We start from the raw sequence: 22,838 nt of genomic DNA, 5'->3' as shown, positions 1-22,838 counted from the left end.
ATGACCCACGGGAAGCTCGAAGGTACAAATTAGTTAAATTGAGGTGATTCCCCAAAACAAACATGGCTGCGTTTGTTATCAAACCCTCTCTCCTTCACTGTGTTTTAAGGACTGTAAGGCAACTTAGAGTGCGGCAGACGAGGGAAACGCCGTTCCTTTGGAGAAGGTTGTAATATTTTAACTGATATATTGTTAGAAAAACATTCACGTCACGTTAAGCAGAAGGTTACAGAAAGAGGCACGTGTCATTAGTAGACTGTGTTGTAGAATAGTGATTCTCTCATAATACATTTTTTTCAATAGTTACACCGGGGGACACCACCAGGTAGCCCGTAAGGACCAGATGAGTAGCCCGCTGGCCTCTTCTAAAAATAACTCAAATAGCAGCACGTACCAGTGAGCTGCCTCTATTTTTGAAATTGTATTTATTTACTAGCAAGCTGGTCTCGCTTTGCATAACATTTTTAATTCTTAGAGAGACAAAACTCAAATAGAATTTGAAAATCCATGAAAATATTTTAAAGACTTGGTCTTCACTTGTTTAAATAAATGCATTTATTTTTTTTACTTTGCTTCTCATAACGTTCAGAATGACAATTTTAGAGAAAAAATACAGCCTTATAAATGATTTTAGGATTTTTAAACACATATACCTTTTTACCTTTTCAATTCTTTCCTCTTCACTCCTGACAATTTTAATCAATGTTCAAGTAAATGTATTTGTTTTATTGTAAAGAATAATAAATACATTTTAATTCAATTTAGCTTCTGTTTTTTCGACGAAGAATATTTGTGAAATATTTCTTCAAACTTATGATTCAAATTTAAAAAAAAAATATTCTGGCAAATGTAGAAAATCTGTAGAATCAAATTTAAATCTTATTTCAAAGTCTTTTGAATTTCTTTTAAAAAATTTTGTTCTGGAAAATCTAGAAGAAATAATGACTTGTCTTTGTTAGAAATATAGCTTGGTCCAATTTGTTATATGTTCTAACAAAGTGCAGATTGGATTTTAACATCAAAATTCTAAAATGTATCTTAATTAGGAAATATTACTAATGGTGTTCCATAAATTCTTTTTTTAATTTTTTCAAAAACATTTGAATTAGCTAGTTTTTCCTCTTCATTTTTTTTCGGTTGAATTTTAAGAGTCGAAATTGAAGATAAACTATGTTTCAAAATTAAATTTTTATTTTTTTCCTGTTTTCTCCTCTTTTAAACCGTTCAATTAAGTGTTATTTTCATCATTTTGGGACGGCGTGGCGAAGTGGGAGAGTGGCCGTGCGCTACCCGAGGGTCCCTGGTTCAATCCCCACCTAGTACCAACCTCGTCACGTCCGTTGTGTCCTGAGCAAGACACTTCACCTTTACTCCTGATGGGTGGCATGGCAGCTCCCTCCATCAGTGTGTGAATGTGAAAGTAGTGTCAAAGCGCTTTGAATACCTTGAAGGTAGAAAAGCGCTATACAAGTACAAACCATTTATCATTATCACTTATCATTTATTCTCTACAAAAAACCTTCCGTAAAAGGAAAAAAAATTGTACGACGGAATGACAGACAGAAATATCATTTTTTTTAATATATATATATATATATATATATATATATATATATATATATATATATATATATATATATATATATATATATATTAAAAGTAAATTGAGCAAATTGGCTATTTCTGGCAATTTATTTAAGTGTGTATCAAACCGGTAGCCCTTCGCAGTAATCAGTACCCAAGAAGTAGCTCTTGGTTTCAAAAAGGTTGGTGACCCCTGAGTTAAACAATATTTTTTTCTAAATATGTCATCCTCACGTTACAGCTACGCGTCTGATGGAGACAACAGGGTGCCCAAAATTTATACCAAAACAGGCGACAAAGGTTTTTATTGCATCACATTCCTCAGTTTTTTTTTTATTGATGTGCTCATTGACATTTTACTTTATTCCTTGAAAAGGTTTCTCAAGCACATTCACCGGAGAAAGGAGACCAAAGGAAGATCACATTTTTGAAGCTTTGGGAAACACAGATGAACTGTCATCAGCTATAGGGTAAGAGCTTCTATTCCAGTGGTTCTCAACTTTATTCACCAAGTACCAGTTCATAAAATACTTGGCTCTCCAAATACTGCCACAATAACCCACAACAAAATACAGTAGCTTAGTAGGCATAAATATTCATTAAAACTAGGCAGAGATTTTATTTAACAAGTGTAATAAAAAAAAAATTCCACACAGTTTGAACAGTAACACTGTGTTTGAAAATATTAATAAAGTGATTATTTGGATTATAATCACTGTTCTATTCCAAGGCCACAATAATGCTATTTGGTAACAGTAGAAGACAAAGTCAAACTCAAATACAGATAGACGGAGTAGATATTGAAAGGGTAAAAGAAAACACATTTTTGGGTGTAATAATAGATCAAAGGAACTGGAAATCTTATGTAAAAAAATATGACAAAGTAGCAAGAAACACATCAATAATGAATAAATCGAAACGTTCTGGACCAAAAATCGCTTCATATTCTTTACTTCTCACTAGTGTTACCGTATTTGAGTTACTGTGTAGGAATATGGGGAAACAACTACAAATGTGCGCTTCATTCACTGACTGTGTTACAAAAAAGATAAATTACAATAATACATAATGTTGGATATGGAGAACATACAAACCCTTTATTTATTAAATCACAATGATTGATATTCAACGCTTTGGTGCATTTTTAAACCGCTAAAATGATGTATAAAGCAAGTATAACCTGCTACCCAAGAATGTAAAACAATTCTTCTCAACAAAAAAGGAGAAATATCACCTTAGAGGAAATTCTAATTCAAAACATTTGTATGCGTGTACAACACTTATGAAATGAATTAACCAAAGAAATCAAACAAAGCACCTATATGATTCAGTTTAAGAGACTCTTCAAACTACAAGTCTTCACAAACTACATAGAACAAGAATTATGAACATCTTAAACCCTTTTTTCTTTTTTTTAATTGACACAAAGATTTTTTATCTTTTGGTTGGCTTACTATGGTAAAATTACTATGGTATGAAAAGGGGTAGGATTAAAAAAGTTCTGCTTCTTCCTACTCCTTTCAGACATGGTGTAATGAAACAACTGGAATTGTGTGAAGCATTACATTGTATCGTATGCATGTTCCAAATAAACTGAAGCTAAACTAAGTTGAACAATGCATATTTTAAACCTTATCTGTCATCGTTGTCATTTTTAAATTGTCCCTTCTGTGTTGAATGTTGCAGCTTGGCCAGGGAATTCTGCCTTGAAAAAGGTCATGCATTCACTCATCAGTTAGACAAGGTTGGATTTATTAGTTCCCTTCTTAGAAAATACAACAATAACGATTAGATTGTTCACTACTTTGACTTGTTTCCCCTTCAGATACAATGTGTTTTGCAAGATGTTGGCTCCAATATTGCCACACCTCGGTCATCTGCAAGAGAAAGTCATAGAAGTTAGTGCTTTTGTTGGATTAAGTTGGGTCTTAAGTATGCATTTTAATGATTTTTCTTCTGTTTGTGAGCTCGAACCAATTTCACTGCGACGCCAATAGCAGACCTGGAAAGTTGGATTGATGCATTGACAGAGGAACTCCCACCTTTGACCAACTTCATTTTACCTGCAAGTCCATCTAAGACTTCTTGTTGTTTTATTATTTTTACCTTATTTAATCTCTTTTCTATCTCTCAGTCTGGAGGAAAGAGCAGCGCAGCTTTGCATCTAGCTCGGACAGTCTGTCGTAGAGCCGAGCGCAGGTCAGTTATTGTGCCTTTGTCATTAATATTTAAAAAAAACAGTAACCTATTATTACTGTAAATCACAGATGTCAAAATCAAAGAACTGCCACATCAATTCATTGGCCTGTAAAAGCCTGGAAATAATTTGCGTCAATAAAGCACTTCAAATTTATATTGCTCAATAAAAATGTTTAAGAAAAAAAAAAAGATTTGCATGCAAAAGTACATCTTCTAAACTTTATAGCTACCTCGGGGGAGGGCAACCCACATGCTTTTCAGCGTCTCTGGAGCTTCTTCAAAAATGTAAAAAAATGAGGGGGAAAAATATTAGAAATCACACTGTTGATAACAAACATGCTTCAGTGATTAGAGACTATTTGTCAAGCGGCGTTTTGTCCTACTAATTTTGGCGGTCCTTTGACCCACCCTAGTTTGTTTACATGTACATTTTGCCCACATCCACTTTGGACATTTTCGCCACAGCCAATGTAGCGTTGGAAATATATAATGAGGCAATTATACGTATACATCCATATACAGTATGTTCACTGTGACAATCAGCCGTAGGTGTGATGTGGCCCTCAGTTTGACAACCCTGATTTGAATGCTTGTTGTACTTCTTGCTTTTATAGTGTTGCTCCAATTGTGCGCTCAGGGGAGGCAGATCCAGATGTTGCCAGGTTTTTAAACAGGTAATTTAAAAAACATACTTGGTAAAAAAAAAAAAAATCTCCCACTTGGCAAAGATTTAAAGAAGGAAATACGTATGGGTAATTGTGATTCAGCTACCAAGCTGAAGCAGTGAGTAGCTTCTTATCTTGCTAAACAACCATGTCCTAGTAGGAAAGATGTCCATCCTTTTCACAAGTTAGTGTGAGGGAAAACATCTGAGAATACTTCTAAGACCACAACAAGCCCTGGGTAAAAAAAAAAATTAAAAAAAAGGGAATCAATAGTTTCGCATTTGAAGCCATGTTTAGAGTCTGGGTGGCCTCCTTGACAGCACTCTGTCATATCATAACCACGTTAACACCATCATTCAATTCGCCTTTTTCCACTGCCGTAACAACTGCCTCCGACCTTCACTCACTCCCAATAGTTCTGCAATCCGGGTTCACTCTCGTCACTTCCTGTCTGGATTATTACAACTCCCTACTCTTTGGTCTCCCCAATAAACTCCAATTAGTCCTGAACACTGCTGCCCATATACCGTACTTTTCAGAGAACAAATCGCACCTGCTGAAAATGCATAATAAAGAAGGAAAAAAACATAAGTTGCACTGGAGTATAAGTCGCATTTTTGGGGGAAATTTATTTGATAAAACCCAACACCAAGAAGAGATTTTTGAAAGGCAATTTAGAATAAATAAAGAATAGTGAACAACAGGCTGAATAAGTGTACGTTATATGACAAATAAATAACCAACTCAAGTGCCTGGTATGTTAATGTAACATTCAAATAAACATAAAGAACATGCTATATGTTTACCAAACAATCTGTCACTCCTAATCGCTAAATCCCATGAAATCTTATACGTCTAGTCTCTTACGTGAATGAGCTAAATATTATTAGATATTTTACGGTAATGTGTTAATTTCACACATAAGTCGCTCCTGAGTATAAGTCACACCCCTGGCCAAACTATAAAAAAAACTGCAATTTATAGTCCGAAAAATACTGTAATTAGCAGAACTCTTGTCAACGGTCACATAACCCGTGTTCTTCAACTCCACTGGCTTTTCGATCATACACCGCATCAACAAGATCCTCCCACATAAATTCAAAGCTATCCATAACCTCGCCCCACCTCCAATACACCTACTCAGCCCCTCATCCCGCCTGTCTACCATTGTGTCAAGAGCCTTCAGCCGCTCTGCACCTCGCTTCTGAAACTCTTTCCCCCCCAACATTGACCCCATAATCACTTACCTCAAAACCCACCTGTTTAGGCAGTCCTATGTCTGGCACAAGTTATTTAATTTTTGCCTTGCCTACATTTTAATTTTTTTATGCTACTTATGTTTTTATGAAAATGTATGACAACCAAGAGTGCCTTGAAAGGCAAGGTGCCTTACAAAATATATTATTGAATTAGGATATGTTAATTTAGTTTAATTTTGTAGAAAAAAGCAGATAACAGACATGACAACATTATAGTACGGTAATTTTATATTTCAACTTTTTGGCTTTAGGAAATAAGTGAACAAAATAAAATATGGTAGTCAGTAAGTTTCATTTTTAGATCAAGCAAAGTAAAAATTATAGAATCGCTTAATACTAATGAAAAAAACAACACACTAGTACTTTGTTGCACTACCTCTGACTATTTAACAGCTTGCAGTGTCTGAGGCGTGGACTTCAGACAAAACTCTTCATCAAATTTTTTTTCAACTTTCTCTGATTGCTGTTGTCAGCTCAGCAGGCCGGAGTCTTGTCATAGACCATTTTCTTCAATTTCCACCACAGATTTTCAACTGAATTGAGAGCCGAACTATTTGCCGGCCATGACATTGACGTTATGTATCTTTCTTGAAAGAAAGTATTTTTATTTCTATGGCAAGATGCATTATCTTGAAAATGATGTCCTCCCCAAACATTCTTTCAATTGATGAAGTGTCCAAAAAGTCAATGTAAATAAGATGTAATGACATTACCTGACATGTAGTCCCTTACACTGTGGAAACGTGCACTTTTTCTTCAGGCAGTCTTCATGAATATCATTGGGAAAAAAAGAGTTCCAGCATCATCTCCTTGCTCAATGCAGATTTACGATTCATCACTCAATATGACTATAGTCCACGATTGCTTTGTAGCCCATTCAAACTTTTTTTTTTAAGGCTAGCTGTTGATGACTTGTTGAGCTTTCCTTTATTTAAATCCCATTTGCTTTAGGCTTGTTCTTACAGTTCGGTCACAGACGGTGACTCCAGTTACCGCCCATTTGTTCTGCTGTTCATTTTCTCTTTTCAAGCTGTATAACTTTAAGCTTTCTGTCTTGACGCTTTGATAATCTCCTTGGTCTACCAGTATGCTTGCCTTTTACAACCTTCCCATGTTTGTACTTGGTCCAGATTTTAGACAGTGCTGACTGAACAGTTGACATTTTGCATCGTTGCGTGATGATTTACCTTCTTGAAGAAGTTTGATCATCCTCTTCTTCGTTTCAAATGGCATCTCTTGTGTTGGAGGCATGATTCATGTCAAGCCACCTGGTGCAACAGCTCTCCAAGGTGTGAACAGTCTTTTTGAACTGCAGACTAATGAACACGTGATCTGGTGCAGGTATTAGCTTTGCAAATAACATTTTACAGAGTTATCTATGTTTTCACTCTGCTAATCTAAAAACAAAACTGTTACTACCGCATCTTGATTTATACTTGATTTGTTTGTGTCTTAAAAGGCAGAAAGTTGCCATTTGAAATGATTATAGTTTTATGTCATGTCAGTCAGCTGCATGAACATCCTCCAAGTCTGGTGATTCCATCACTTTTCCAAGGGTTGTGAACAGGGCTAAGAACTTTTCAATGCATTATTAAAATGAGAAAAATTCAAGCAACTCTGGCTGGAAATAATTGGGACATTGCAGAAGTTTGCGAAAACGATGCTACAGTGAATGTGTACCGTAAACAAAGCTACGAGGTTTTTTGGGGGTGTTGTTTTAGGCCGGGTAACGTACTAGCTTGCATTATTGGACCATACTTCTGACAAATGCATTCATATTTTCCTCAGATTAAGCGACTACCTCTTCACTGTGGCCAGGTATGCAGCCCTACAGGAAAACAATAAAGAGAAAATCTACACAAGACCTGAGATGTAAGAATTGTATCGAAACTCATTCATCTGTGTATTTTACACTTTGAGTATATAAAACAGTTAAAAATCTTGATTTGGGTGCATTTTTATACAAAATCATTAAGTTCAGTGATAACATACAATTCAAAATCTTCCACTTGTCATTCAAAAACATTCATTTCACTTGTGTGTTCTATAAATCAACACTGGTACATTTGTTGATGACAGAATAGGTGTGTCATTTTGTAATATTAGAATACATAAAGCGCTTCTTAATATGCATTTGGTTCCAGCATGACCCTTCTAAATACCAGACGTCATAGGATCTGGCACCAGCCCTGGCTCTTCTGGGACAGAGTGCTCGCCCACGCCATAAGGGACAGATTGCGGTCCTCATAGGGCGGATAGCGCAAATAGGTCACACACTCGAAGCGCGTGCTTCTTAGCAGGCAGGATTTTCTGTGTGAGAAAGTATCGAAGCTGGAGCGTCCGTGATACAAACCCATTCCACTGGCACCTACCCTCAAAGAAAAAAGAAAAAAGCAGTCAAGTGATTTGTCATATTTCCTAACAAATCCAGCCTGGTGACTTACCAACTCCTCCAAAAGGAAGAGCCACCATCAGACTCTGCAAGGAGCAGTCGTTGGAACAAAAGCTTCCACTTGAAGTTTCGCTCATAATTCTGGATATCACCTGGATTGTCAGAAGCATCAACATATGACAGAATGAGTGAGGATCATTAAATACAGTACGGCGCACACACTTGAATCAAATTCCAACTTTGTTGTACAAGTATTGGCCTCCAAATCCAGACAAGACTATTATCCGTCTCACATGAGACGTTCAGAGCTTCGAAGATTTAGTATTGAACATGCAGTTTGCTTAGGAATGAAACTATAGCGACCAGTAATTTCAACATGGTTGTCTTGTTCTTTCTACTTTTATGGACTGAATGACCTCATAGATATAGTTGTATTTTGTTATTGAAATACAAATAAGCCTCAAATTTTCAAAATATTACTTCCAAATTTCCTTTACAGTTAGATTATATGGCAGAGACAGGTTGACCCTGGAACTGATTATGATGGGGGGAAAATGTTTAAACCAAATAGGAAATTAATCTGCTCTTCTTTCTTTGTGCATCTTACCTTGCTGTTGTTGGAATACACGTACACACAAAGGGCTTTCTCCTGCTTGTTGATGAAGGCAATGGTTTCATCCACATTGTTTACTGTAAGAACAGGAAGGACTGGACCCAAGACATCTTGTTGCATGATAGGGTCTGACTCCGCCACCTCGGTCAAAACTGTTGGGGCTTTTAAAGAAAAACAGTTTATGTCAAATAAGTTCCACATGGTCCTGTCAATTCTATTTCAGTGCGTACTCTCACCAATATATTTCTCAGCCTCCGTCACCTGTCCGCCTACGGCCACCTTGCCAGATCGCCAAAGCAAGTCTCTAGTCCGGTTAAAGATATCCAGATTTACCATCCGGCCAAAGCTACGCGACTCTCTGGGATCAGATCCATAAAACCTCATCAGGCAGCACTTCAGGGCCTGCACCAGCCGGGTTTGGACATCTGAATGGCACAGGATGTAGTCAGGAGCCACTAAGCTCTGGCCGGCGTTTTGGAAGCGGGCCCAGGCAATACGTTGGGCTGTGACGGCCACATCACAGTGCTGATCCACGTAACACGGGTTCTTTCCACCCAGAACAAGGGTGACAGGTGTCAGAGATTGAACTGCAGCCTGAGCGATTCTAGTTCCTTCCTCTCTGGTTCCTGGATTTCAAACAAATTATTACACAAACTACATTAAAAAAACATTGGACCATAATTCATCATATCTTAAGTAATAATTTACAACAGTATGACATCAGAAGGTTGTTTTTGAACTGTGTAAGAAACTACTTAAACAGGTAGCAATACAGTATGTGAAGCAAGGCTAATTACCGCTCTAAATATATGTAGCGGCGTACCACATTGATCAATACTGGGACCAAAATTGTTCAATCTCTATAAATGAAAATACATATATTTTAAAATTGAAAAGTATTAGGAATAAATACTCTTTTTCCTACTCCTTTTAAAACATGTTATGAAAAACGGGAAATATGTCATGTGCCGTATTATAACTGTATGAATGTTCGAAATAAATCAAACCAATATGCCGTATGAATTACCAGATGATTGTGTTCTTACCAGAAAAGAAGACATGATCAAATTTGAGTTCCACAATGTCGGCCAAGTCATTGGTGCCTGCAAGAATCACATGGAAGCATTCCTTGAGGAAAACAAGAACATTTTAGAACGTTAATAGTAATAATAATAATAATAGTATCAGTTATAATGACATTAGTATATTAATAGTAATATGTTCATAGTGGTAATATAATAAAATCCTACTAATCTTATAGTAATAAAATCATTATACTAACAACTATATTCAATCATAAGATTGTATTGTAAATCATATATATTATTAACTATAATTATAGTATTATAAATTATCATCAATAGTAATATAATTTTAAATTAATAGTTTTATTTAAAAAGTATATCTACTATTTTTTCCAATGTAACATTACACACACACATATACATACATACATATACATACATACATACACACACACACACACACACACACACATACATACACATATATATATATATATACACACACACACACACACACATATATATATATATATAGATAGATAAAATTACAAATATTTAAAAAAAAATTGAAATACAACAATATTAGAATATCATTTTGTTTAATATATAGCAGTGATTCTCAAATTGGGGTTTGCTTACCACAAGTGGTATGCCAAAGACTCAAAGTACAGTTTTTTTCTATATTCAAACTGTGTGTAATGTGTGGGCAAAATAGAAGATATACTTTTTAAATAAAACCTCTACCTTGTTCTTAATATATACTTTGGCCTACTATGCTACTGTATTTTAATGTTGGTCATTATGATGGTACTTAAAGAGTCAAGCTTTTTCTGAGGTGGTACTTGGTGTAAAAAGTCTGAGGACCACTGATATACAGTGTAGCGCTTTATATTGTGTTCACAGTGTACACACTTTTACTAAAATATGGACTTTTGTCAAGGCCGGAACCCATTATTTATGTTTACATTGTTTCTTATGGAAACCGTTGCTTTTAATATACAAACCTATTAACGAACCCTGTTCAAGAACCAATTTAGTCGTAAATCGAGGTTCCACTGTAATTTTACAAAGTGCCAATAAAAAACAAGCTTGGGGGCACACTTTGGACACCCAGGCTGTATACAAGAGTCACACTGTAGTGTTTATAGGCATTTGCTAGAAAAATGTCCCTCCCAAGTTTTGAACTGATGTCATTTCTTGGCCAGATTTGGCCACCGGGCCACCAGTTGAGTAACTGCTGTAAGGCCTACAGTACAATGTCTAAACTGCACATGATCTCTTCCAGAGGCAGGTATTTTGAAACAACTAATCTATAGTGTCAAATTAATTTTTGCAACTATTACTACCACTCAATGTCTATGCAAAGACTACTCACATTGTCCAAGTAGGAGGGGACGAGACGATGGAGAAGTGTTGCTGTGTGAGTTGTGCACTCAGAAGGACTGATGATGGCGCAGTTTCCTGTACACAACAAATACATAATGAGGAAGGAACAATGAAAATCACCTAAATGTAGTGATTGCTAAATAAAGCTTTAGTGACTGTATGGCCCACTCACTAACTGCATTGACACAGCATTGATACTGTGTTGGTATTTCATAATAGTCAAACGCAACTCTGACTACTTATACGGCTCGCTGTCACTGATGTCCATTTAACAGTTTGGCGCTTCACATTCAAATAACTGCAGCTGTATTAGTCACATGTTTTTTTTCTTTCTTAAGAGTGACACAGGTCACAGTCAATGCTTCAGTATCGTGGTATAAACACCCTATGCAATTCTTTAGGGCCACAACAATTAGGAGGTCACAAGATCATGGCTTGGGCTTTTATAAATATTTGAAGATATTAATTTTTTATTTAAATATATCAGTTTTTACAAACCCCATTTCCATAAGAGTTGGGAAATTGTGTTAGATGTAAATATAAACGGAATTCAATAATTTGCAAATCATTTTCAATCCATAGTCAGTTGAATATGATACAAAGACAACATATTTGATGTTAAAACTGATAAACATTTTTTTTGTTGCAAATAATCATTAACTTTAGAATTTGATGCCGGCAACACGTGACAAAGAAGTTGGGAAAGGTGGCAATTATAATTGATAAAGTTGAGGAATGCTCATCAAACACATATTTGGAACATCCCACAGGTGTGCAGGATAATTGGGAACAGGTGGGTGCCATGATTGGGTATAAAAGCGGCTTCCATGAAATGCTAAGTAATTCACAAACAAGGATGGAGCGAGGGTCACCAATTTGTAAGCAAATTGTCGAAAAGTTTTAGGACAACATTTCTCAACGAGCTATTGCAAGGAATTTAGGGATTTTACCATCTACGGTCCGTAAAATTATCAGAAGGTTCAGAGAATCTGGAGAAATCACTGCACCTAAGCGATGATATTACGGACCTCTGATCCCTCAGGCGGTACTGCATCAAAAACCGACAGTGTGTAAAGGATATCACCACATGGGCTCAGGAACACTTCAAAAAACCACTGTCAGTAACTGCTGTTGGTCGCTACATCTGTAAATGCAAGTTAAAACTCTACTATGCAAAGCGAAAGCTATTTATCAACAACACTCAGAAACGCCGCTGGCTTCGCTGGGCCCAAGCTTATCTTAGATGTACTAATGCAAAGTTGAAAAGTCTTCTGTGTTCTGACGAGTCCACATTTCAAATTATATTTGGAAACTGTGGACGTGGTGTCCTCCAGAACAAAGAGGAAAATACCCATCCGGATTTTTATAGGCGCAAAGTTCAAAAGCCAGCATCTGTGATGGTATGGGGGTGTATTAGTGCCCAAGGCATGGGTAACTTACACATCTGTGAAGGCACCATTAATGCTGAATGGTCCATACAGGTTTTGTAGCAACATATGTTGTCATCCAAGCAACGTTATCATGGACATGTGTGTAATGTTTGGGCACACATATTTGCGTATTTCAGCAAAACAATGCCAAGCCACGTGTTACAACAGCGTGGCTTCGTAGTAAAAGAGTACAGGTACTTTCCTGGCCTGCCTGCAGTCCAGACATATCTCCCATCGAAGATGTGTGGCGCATTATGAACCGTAAAATACGACAACAAAACCCCGGACTGTTGAACAACTTAAGCTGTACATCAAGCAAAAATGGGAAATAATTCCACTTTCAAAGCTTCAACAATTAGTTTCCTCAGTTCCCAAAAGTTTGAGTGTTAAAAGAAAATGTAATGTAACACAGTGGTGAACATGCCCTTTCCCAACTACTTTGGCACGTGTTGCAGCCATGAAATTGTAAGTTAATTATTTGCAAAAAAAAATAGTTTATGAGTTTGATCATCAAATATCTTGTCTTTGTAGTGCATTCAATTGAATATGGGTTCAAAAGGATTTGCAAATCATTGTATTCCGTTTATATTTACATCTAACACAATTTCCCAACTCATATGGAAACGGGGTTTGTAAATGTCATAAAACTTAGGAAAAGTGTAACACTACCTGAATTCCCTTGCAAAGATGCAAAATTAATTTTAAGTTTCACTTTTCAAGGAACCTTCATTAAAGTTCGAAACAATGTGTGATAGAAAAAAGGTAAAAATATAATGAACCTATTTATGGCAGTATTGGACAAAGTTATGTGTAAGTTTCACAAACTGTGGCGCATTCAAGAAACATTTACTAAAGTTTTAAAAAAATCTGATTGAACAAAAGTTAAGCTAAATCTATTTATATAGCAGCATCAAAAAGTTATGTTTAAGTTTCACTCTTCCATCTAATAGCACATAATTATGGTGCAATCAAGGAATAATTGTTAAAATTAGAAACAAGGTGTGATAGACAGGTAAAAATGTATGTATCTGGCAGCACTGGACAAGGTTATGTTCATGTTCACAAACGGTGGTGCATTCATGGAACATTTAATAAAGTTGGAAAAAAAAAAAGATGTGATACAACAAAAGTTAGGATATAATAAATCCATGGCTGCATCAAACAAAGGGTTAAATTTTCACTCTTGTTGAATCTGTGGTAGCATTGGACAAGGTTATGTTTAGGTTTCACTTTTGCATGTCATAGCACATAATGGTGGTGCATTTACATAACCTTTATTTAAGTGCGAAACAAGGTGTGTGATAGATTCATATTTTTACCTTTCTTCTATTTATGGTAGCATTGGACCAAGTTATGTTTAAGGTTCACTTTTGCATCCCATAGCAGATCAATTTGTGGTGCCTTCAAGGAACCTTCATTAAACTTCGAAACAATAGGTGTGATAGAAGACAGGTAAAAAAAAAAATAGTCTCATTTGTGGCACCATCAAACAAAGTTATGTTTAATAAAGTTAGAAAAAAAGATAGAACAAAATTCAAGGTATAATAAAATTATTTATGGCAGCATCAAACACTCTTTTACTTTCTTTTTTTTTTTTTTTCTTTTTTTTTTTAAATTGATCTCAACTCTGTACACTGCTGCTGGAATTGTAATTTTCCTGAAGGAACTCTCCTGAAGGAATCAATAAAGTACTATCTGTCTATCTATCTATCTTGCATCTCATAGCACTTAATTATGGTGCATTCAATGAACCTTCGTTAAAGTTCGAAACAAGGTGTGATACAGGTAAAAATAAATATTTGTGGCAGCATCGGACAAAGTTATGTTTAACTTTTGCATCTTACAGCACATAACAAGCAACATGTAGCCTTGAACCAAAATCGTGTTTAGGGCCACACTCTACCTAAAATATGCCTTCAGTGAATGTTTAGTACCTGCTGCAATGGCCCCCACCAGCGGAACCAGACACACTTGGGCCGGACTACACCGGGTTAATATAATTATGGTGCACTCAAAGAACTTTCATTAAAGTTCGAAACAAGAGGTGTGATAGGTAAATGAATCCATTTGTGGCAGCATTGGACAAACTTAACTTTAACTTTTGCATCTTATAGCAGATAATTATGGTGCGTTCAAGGAACCTTCATAAAAGTTCTAAAAAGGCGTGATAGAAGAAAGGTAAAAAAAATTGTCTTATTTGTGGTAATATCAAACGAAGTTATGTTAAGTTTTACAAACTGTTGTGCATTCAAGGAACCTTTAATAAAGTTAGAAAAAAAGATATGATAGAACAAAAGTTAAAATTAATCTATTTGTGGCAGCATCGGACAAAGTTATGTTTATGTTGAAGAGGTTCATTTAGCCTACTGACATGTATTTATAAATGGTTGATTTATATAGGCTCATAAGGTAAAATTTTGTACCTGACAAGTTTTGGCTACCTTGCTTCTGCAGCTTTCATTAGAGGTGTCACAGACGTCTGTGACATGTTATATGGATTGTTCCATCCCACCACTTCAGGTGGGATGGAACAATCCATATAACAATGTCACAGACAACGTCACATGACACCTTGCTGGTGTGCGCCGGGGTTAGAAACTTGTCAGGTTCAAAACTTTACCTTACTAGTCTATATAAATCAACCATTTATAAAAAATAAAAAAAAAAGTTATGTTTAACTTTTGCATTTTACAACACATAATAATGATAATATTAAGCAACATGTAGACGTAATCAAAAATCTTGTTCAGGGCCACACTACCTAAAATATGCCTTCGGTGAATGTTTAGTACCTGCTGCAATGGCCCCCACCAGTGGAACCAGACACAACCAGGTTACGGTTAGCCTATAATTAGGGTGCATTCAAAGAACTTTAATGAAAGTTCGAAACAAGAGGTGTGATGGACAAATCAAATCAAATAAACTTTATTTATAAAGCACATTTAAAATTTACCACATGGGTAGCCAAAGTGCTGTACAATGGGCAGGTTAAAAGATAATACGAGAACCGAGCAAACAACACAACACAAACAGAACATGATCAAAAATAAATAAATAAAACATAAAAACAGGTTCACAGGAGGTGTATAATAGGGCGCCATTGCAGGATGGATATCACTCAGTGTTAAAAGCCAAGGAATAAAAGTATGTTTTTAAGAGAGATTTAAAAACAGGAAGACAGGAGGCTTGTCTAACACTCAGAGGCAGGTCGTTCCAGAGCTTGGAAGCAGCAGTGGCGAAAGCTCTGTCACCTCTAAGCTTCAGCCTTGTGTCAGGGACCGTCAGTAGGAGCTGATCGGCTGATCTTAGGGCAGTAAGGCTGAAGGAAGTCGGAGAGATATGTTGGCGCAAGGTTGTTTGGACATTTAAAAACAAATAGAGTTTAAAATTGATTCGGTAATGCACAGGGAGCCAGTGAAGGGACGCTAATATAGGGGTGATGTGCTCACGTCTGCGAGTCTGTGTTAGCAGACGAGCAGCAGAGTTCTGCAAGAGCTGCAGGCAGGCGAGGGAGGCCTGGTTAATGCCGACATACAGGGCATTGCAGTAGTCTAAACGATTCAAAATAAAGGCGTGGATTAATTTCTCGAGATCATGTCCTGACAAAAGCAGTTTCACTTTCGCTATTTGGTGTAATTGATAAAAGCTTTTTTGAACGACACAGCTGAATTGTTTTTCGAATTTAAAATCTGAGTCGAACTTTACCTCCAGGTTTGTGACACAGTCACTGAGATACGGGGTCAGAGTGCCGAGGTCAACGTTGGGGGAGGGAGAGCGACTTGGACCGAACAACATAACTTCTGTTTTGTCTTCATTTAGGCTCAGGAAGTTAGACAACCTTCTCTAATATTTTGGAAATGTATGGAAGATTAGAGATAGGTGTAAGGTTAGAGAGGAGAGAGGGGTCGAGGCTTGGTTTTTTAAGTAGAGGTCGTACCACTGCATGTTTAAACTCTGCTGCAACTATTCCAGAAGAGAGGCTACTTGATCAGATAGTAGCAAATACCTCCTTAAACAGGCGAGGTGGGAGGGCATCTGCAGGAGAACCAGAGGGCTTCATATGACTAACTGTGTCATTTAAAAAAAATAATGACACCGGCTCAAACTGATGGAAAACAGAAGAGCAATGCAAAGGAACAGAAGGGTCATACGAAGGCTGGGATAAACTGGCTCTAGTTGACACAATTTTGTTTGTGAAAAAATGGAGACAATTTTCACAGAATTCAAAAGAAGCATCAAAACCAACAGATTTGGGAGCATCAATGACAGTATTAATAGTTTTGAACAGAACTCTCGGGTTGTTACAGTTAGAAGATATAATCTGAGATAGATATATATTCATCTCTGCTTTTACAGTCATCTGAAAGGAAAGCAGGCTTTCTTTAAAAATGGCAAAGGACACATGCAACTTGTCCTTTTTCCATCTTCTCTCTGCTCTCCTACATTTGCGCCTATACAGGTAAAAATGAATCCATTTGTGGCGGCATTGGACAAAGTTATGTTTAAGTTTAACTTTTGCATCTTATAGCACATAATTGCGGTGCATTCAAGGAACATATTATTATTATTATTATTATTAATATTTTTATTATTATTATTTTTGTTAAACAACATGGAGCCGTAATCAAAAATTGTGTTTAGCGCCACACACTACCTAAAATATGCCTTGGGTGAATGTTTAGTACCTGCTGCAATGGCCTCCACCAGCAAAACCACACACATTTAGGCTGGACAGGTTAGGGTTAGCACATAATTATGATGCATTCAAAGAACTTTCATTAAAGTTTAAACAAGAGGTGTGATAGACAGGTAAAAATGAATCCATTTGTGGCAGCATTGGACAGAGTTATGTTTAAGTTTAACTTTTGCATCTTATAGAACAAGGGTAGGGAACCTATGGCTCTAGAGCCATATGTGGCTCTTTTGATGACTGCATCTGGCTCTTAGATAAATCTTAGCTGACATTGCTTAACACGATAAGTAATGAATAATTCTGCTGGTAATCACCGTGTTAAAAATAATGTTCAAATTATAAAACATTCTCATGCATTTTAATCCAACCATTCATTTTCTATCGCACCTGTTCAAGAAGTTGCATTAATGGTAAGAAGTATTATATTTATTTTTGGTCAGCTTTAGAATAACAATGTTATTAAAAAGAATAAGAAGTGAAGTAAATAGCGCTTTTTCTCTAGTGACTCAAAGCGCTTTACATAGTGAAACCCAATATGTAATTTTTACATTTAAACCAGTGTGGGTGGCACTGGGAGCAAGTGGGTAAAGTGTCTTGCCCAAAGACACAACGGCAGGGACTAGGATGGCGGAAGTGGGGATCGAACCTGCAACCCCCAAGTTACTCAGACGGCCATTCTACCAACAGAGCTATACTGCCCCAACTCATTACACCCTAAAAATGTTGGTCTTACTTAAAAATGCACGCATTTGGTTGTATTCAGTGTTAAAAAATATGATATGGCTCTCACGGAAATACATTTTGAAATATTTGGCTTTCATGGCTCTCTCAGCCAAAAATGTTTCTGACCCCTGTTATAGCACACAATTGCAGTGCATTTAAGGAACATATTATCATTATTATTATTATTATTAAGCAACATGGATCCATAATCCCAAATCGTGTTTAGGGCCACACCCTACCTAAAATATGCCTTTGATGGATGTTTAGTACCTGCTGCAATGGCCCCCACCAGCGGAACCAGACACATTTGGACTGGACTGCACCAGGTCCCCACGATGAACACAACCCCCAGGGGCTCGTTGACCACCATACACTCATCCAGCGTCGTGGCCTGTGTCGGGCAGACATGTTTAAAAGTGAGTTATCGCGCAGCAATAAGTTCATGGGCTGCGAGAAAACAAAAACAAAAGACTAATCCTCCAAAAGAGCAAGGCATTTTACAGGCTTAATCTGCTTTTGTCAACACAATGCACTCTTTGTAGCCATGAGATGGAATGTTCTCCAGTGTGCGTAAGCCATGTCTCACCAGGTTTCTCTCTACGTGCTGAGGCTGCATCCACTTCCTCAGGTTGTTGATGGCAAAAAGAGCCTCGTTCTTGGCCAGGATTAACTCGGACACCACAGTCTCGAAGCGTGGCTGCCTCAAAACAAGTTTGTTTGTTTTTTAAACAGCATTTGTAAACAACACGAGCGATCGCAACTCCCTCACTTTATGCAGATCCCTTCCGAGAGCATCCACAAAGTCACACTCGTGTTCGTCCAGCATCCGCACCACCGCCTCCAGCTGGGCCAGCCTGAAGCCCTCTTTGACGCTGCGCTCCGCTCGGAACGCCACCCGGGCTCGCTTGAGAAGATCCTGGCATTGCAGAGGGTACGTCTTCAAGCACGCCTCCCCTAGTCTGGTCCTGGAACAAACCAAACAAAAAAAAAGTCAAAGATCATTCCATCACCTCAAGTCGTTAATATTCAGACCCGTCATCATCTTGACCTTCTGCATGTTAGACGGCCATTCCTTTGACATGCAGAACAAGCCTTGCCCTTTGCACTTGTGTCCGTCCTGAGATCTCCATTGCTGGCCTTCCTCATTGCTTCAGTGCACAAGCCCCACTAGAAGGAGGACTCACAAACCTCCTAATAACCTTCCCCCCTCCACCGAGTCAGGTGATGCACGCAACGAGAGGTCTGCATCACGTTCCGCCTTCTCGCACACAACAAAACTGACCAAAAAAATAATAAAAAATAGAGAGAATTCAGGAAACTCACCTTCTTAATGATTTGAACCATCTGGAAGGTGAAGGGCTGGGTGGGCTGCTCATGGCTTCACCAGCACTCCTCAGCTGCATTGCCGTCTTTCTGCAGCAAGTTATTTACTACATAATCCGCCACATTATTGAGGGAAATGCATTTCCCAAGAGTTATTCCCAATCCAGCAGCTTCCTGTTATTGTTGCTGACGTGTTATGTCAGGCTTTCACACAGCAGCAGGTGTTTGCAATCAGACATAAATGAACTGAAGAGTGCAAAAGTATGGAGGGCCAAATGGGACACAATTAAATAAATAAATATTTAAACAATTACTTTAATGCACCATTAATACATTGTAGTTTAAATTAAATACATACATGTTATTAATGTATTTAATGTATAATTAAATGTATTAATTTAATGAATTATTGATTTAGTAATTTCAGCATTTAATAATGAATGACACATTTAACTAATTGTTTATATAAGGGGTGTCAAACGTAGGGCCCAAGGGCCGGATCAGGCCCGCGAACAGGTTTTATTCGGCCCGCGAGATGAGTTTGCAGAGTATAAAAATTAACCTGGAATTTTAGGATGAAAGAAACTGCTGTTCTAAATGTGTCCACTGGGTGTCACAATAGCAATTATTTGTATCTTTGTAGATTATGTACAAAATAAACCACGTTAGTACAAAAGTCGGGGAAAATTATCAAATTACATAAATGACATACTGTAATTTGATTTTGATGTATTTTTTTTATCTTGATAGATTAAAAATGAACACCAATGAGTTGACTGATGAACATTATCACATAAATTATTCAGAAAATATAAATAACGACAAATAAAGTATATATAATATTAACCTCAACATAATATATTAAAAAATAAAAAACAACAACATAAGGATTTGTACAATTTCAGAATGTGCTTGTTCTATTTTTTAAACAAAATAAACAATCTGAAGTTGTCTTTATTTTTAAGTTATCGCCCCGTGATTTTACCAGTGCGGCCCACTTGGGAGTAGATTTTTCTCCATGTGGCGCCCGATCTAAAATGAGTTTGACGTCACTGGTTTATATTATTCATACTATTATTTTTATTATAAATATACATTAAATATATCATATTTCAATGTCTGTGTATCTGTGTTGGCCCTGCGATGAGGTAGCGACTTGTCCAGGGTGTACCCCGCCTTCCGCCCGAATACAGCTGAGATAGGCTCCAGCGCCCCGCGCAACCCCAAAAGGGACAAGCGGTAGAAAATGGATGGATTGATACTACAAATGATTTTCTTTATATTAATATTAATAAGATGTATTTATTTCATTTGGAAGGCCAAGCAGGACAACATTTAAATCATGAAATATATAATTGATTAAATCATGAAATTATTAAACCATAAGCTGTTGAAATCAATAATTAAATAAATGATTAATACTTATATTTAGTTCACCATTAAACAAATACAATTATATACTCAATTAATAACATTTTTATAACACAATTATGTATTTAAGTATAATAATTAACAACACATTCAAGTAATTGTTTAAAGATATATTTATTCATTCAGTTTTTTTCTTATTTGGACCTCCAAATGGAACAAAATTAAAATCATGAAATAATTAAATCAATAATTAATCAATTGTGGATTGATTGAATCGGGGATGATCAAATCAATAATTAATGAAATTATAAAATTGTAGTCTTGCATTAAATTGACACATTTGAAAACACAATTATGTATTTAATTTCAATTATAATTAATTAAAGAACAGAAATGTCCCATTTGGAGGTCCAAATGGGTTAAATTAAAATCATGAAATAATTTAATCAATTATTTAAATGATTAAATGTTTTAATAAATGACACATTTAAAAACACAATCATGTCATTAAATTCCAATTACAATAAATGGCACATTTAAGTTACTGTTAGGCCCTCCAAATGGGACAAAATTCAAATCATGAAATAATGAAATAAATCGTGAATTAATTAATAATGTAAATTTAATCTTACATTAATAAATTACTCCATTTAAAAACAATTCTGTATTCACTTTTGATTATAATGAACTAATGTCACATTTGTTTAAAGACATATTTATTCATCTAATTGTGTCCCATTTGGCCCTCCATACAAAATAGACTCAGGGTTCAATGGGAGGAGAGCAAGTAGTTTATTTAATACTGGTGTGCATTATTTAAAGTTACACACACACGCGCGCTTTGTACACATTTCACTCCATAGTGCAATCAGCTGGAAAGACACTTTTAAGACATGAAGAGGGGACAATGTCTCTGATGGTAGAGCCAACATTTATAATTTTCTGCTGAAATCATTTAAAATCACACAGACGGGGAAAAGTTAGTAGGATTTATGACTACGCTAAAAAATAAAAATATTGACTTCATGTTTTGTTGTTTGGTCGCGCCCCCAAGAAAATTTGCTGATTTCTCCCAGCAAATCAGACTTAAATATAAGTAGAACATTACATACTTAGTGTAAATATTAGAATGTAGTTACAGAAATTAAAAATTTTGAGTTTTGGGGGGTAAAATTTTGAATTCCTACAAGTATAGCATTGATCACATTAAAAATTGTCTTGGATACATGGAGAATTTGTGTGTACAACATTTGCTGACAAAGGACAAAGTTGACATTACAACAATGTACAGTACGGGCCAAAAGTTTGGACCCACCTTCTCATTCAATGTGTTTTCTTTATTTTCATGACTATTTACATTGTAGATTGTAAAGTTATGTACTTAACAAAACAAAAAGCGAAATAACTGCAAATATGTTTTATATTCTAGTTTCTTGGCATTCTCTCGAGGAGCTTCAAACTCATCGTGAAGTGAAAACCATTTCAGGTGACTACCTCTTGAAGCTCATCCAGAGAATGCCAAGAGTGTATAAAGCAGTAATCAGAGCAAAGGGTGGCTATTTTGAAGAAACTACAATACAAAACATGTTTTCAGTTATTTCACCTTTTTTGTTAAGTACATAACTCCACATGTGTTCATTCATAGTTTTGATGCATTCAGTGACAATCTACAATGTAAATAGTCATAAAAATAAAGAAAACGCATTGAATGAGAAGTTGTGTCCATACTGTAATGTATATTTTAAGTAGTATAAATTAACTATTGGGTACAAAAGTTTTTCAGTTAGGTGGTACTAGGGTTGCAGCCTTGGACCATTTGTAATCTATCGAATTCAATGAATTCACCAATCAGATAAATAAAACTTTATAGACTCAATGCGTAGTTTAGGAAAAATTTTGATTTTTTTTTCTTCCCTCTAATAAATGCACATCAACATTTCATCCTATGTGTATTGATAAAAAACAAAATCATGGCTCACGACACGCACACACCGACGCTCTCATGTGCGCACTATTGCAGCGGCCGTGCGGAAAATATATTTGCGTATATTTAAAGTTCCGGGCACTCCATACGGTCTAAATTTATTCAATTTATTTTGGTTACATTCATTAAACAATTAATCGAAGCAACAGAAAATAATAGCTTTTTCATAATCGATTAATCCTTGCAGCCTT

General features: G+C 36.3%; 2 protein-coding genes across 4 annotated transcripts; one reads left to right on the top strand and one right to left on the bottom strand.

Moving 5' to 3' along the window:
* The first annotated feature begins 14 nt into the window (after nucleotides 1-14).
* mmab (metabolism of cobalamin associated B) lies at nucleotides 15-7,652 on the top strand. Of its 2 annotated transcripts, XM_061906512.1 has the most exons (9): nucleotides 15-166; nucleotides 1,826-1,884; nucleotides 1,961-2,054; nucleotides 3,271-3,328; nucleotides 3,410-3,482; nucleotides 3,552-3,649; nucleotides 3,719-3,783; nucleotides 4,398-4,457; nucleotides 7,496-7,652. In XM_061906512.1, the coding sequence occupies exons 1-9, from the start codon at nucleotides 63-65 to the stop codon at nucleotides 7,581-7,583; spliced, it is 699 nt and encodes a 232-aa protein (XP_061762496.1). In that variant the 5' UTR covers nucleotides 15-62; the 3' UTR covers nucleotides 7,584-7,652. The 2 variants fall into 2 exon arrangements, with proteins under 2 accessions (XP_061762496.1, XP_061762497.1); XM_061906513.1 differs by lacking the exon at nucleotides 4,398-4,457.
* On the bottom strand, nucleotides 7,574-19,538 carry aldh3b2 (aldehyde dehydrogenase 3 family, member B2). 2 transcript variants are annotated; one of them, XM_061906508.1, is made up of 10 exons: nucleotides 19,293-19,538; nucleotides 18,739-18,934; nucleotides 18,556-18,666; nucleotides 18,240-18,360; nucleotides 11,113-11,198; nucleotides 9,759-9,840; nucleotides 8,949-9,338; nucleotides 8,707-8,873; nucleotides 8,152-8,251; nucleotides 7,574-8,075 (listed from the first exon to the last, which is right to left on the bottom strand). In XM_061906508.1, the coding sequence occupies exons 1-10, from the start codon at nucleotides 19,370-19,372 to the stop codon at nucleotides 7,876-7,878; spliced, it is 1,533 nt and encodes a 510-aa protein (XP_061762492.1). In that variant the 5' UTR covers nucleotides 19,373-19,538; the 3' UTR covers nucleotides 7,574-7,875. The 2 variants fall into 2 exon arrangements, with proteins under 2 accessions (XP_061762492.1, XP_061762491.1); XM_061906507.1 differs by lacking the exon at nucleotides 19,293-19,538 and adding an exon at nucleotides 19,018-19,178.
* Nucleotides 19,539-22,838: the final 3,300 nt, after the last annotated feature.

Source organism: Nerophis ophidion, linkage group LG07 (genome assembly GCF_033978795.1).
Source record: "Nerophis ophidion isolate RoL-2023_Sa linkage group LG07, RoL_Noph_v1.0, whole genome shotgun sequence".
NCBI classification, from domain to species: domain Eukaryota; kingdom Metazoa; phylum Chordata; class Actinopteri; order Syngnathiformes; family Syngnathidae; genus Nerophis; species Nerophis ophidion.
This window is presented reverse-complemented; position numbering and strand designations above follow the sequence as displayed.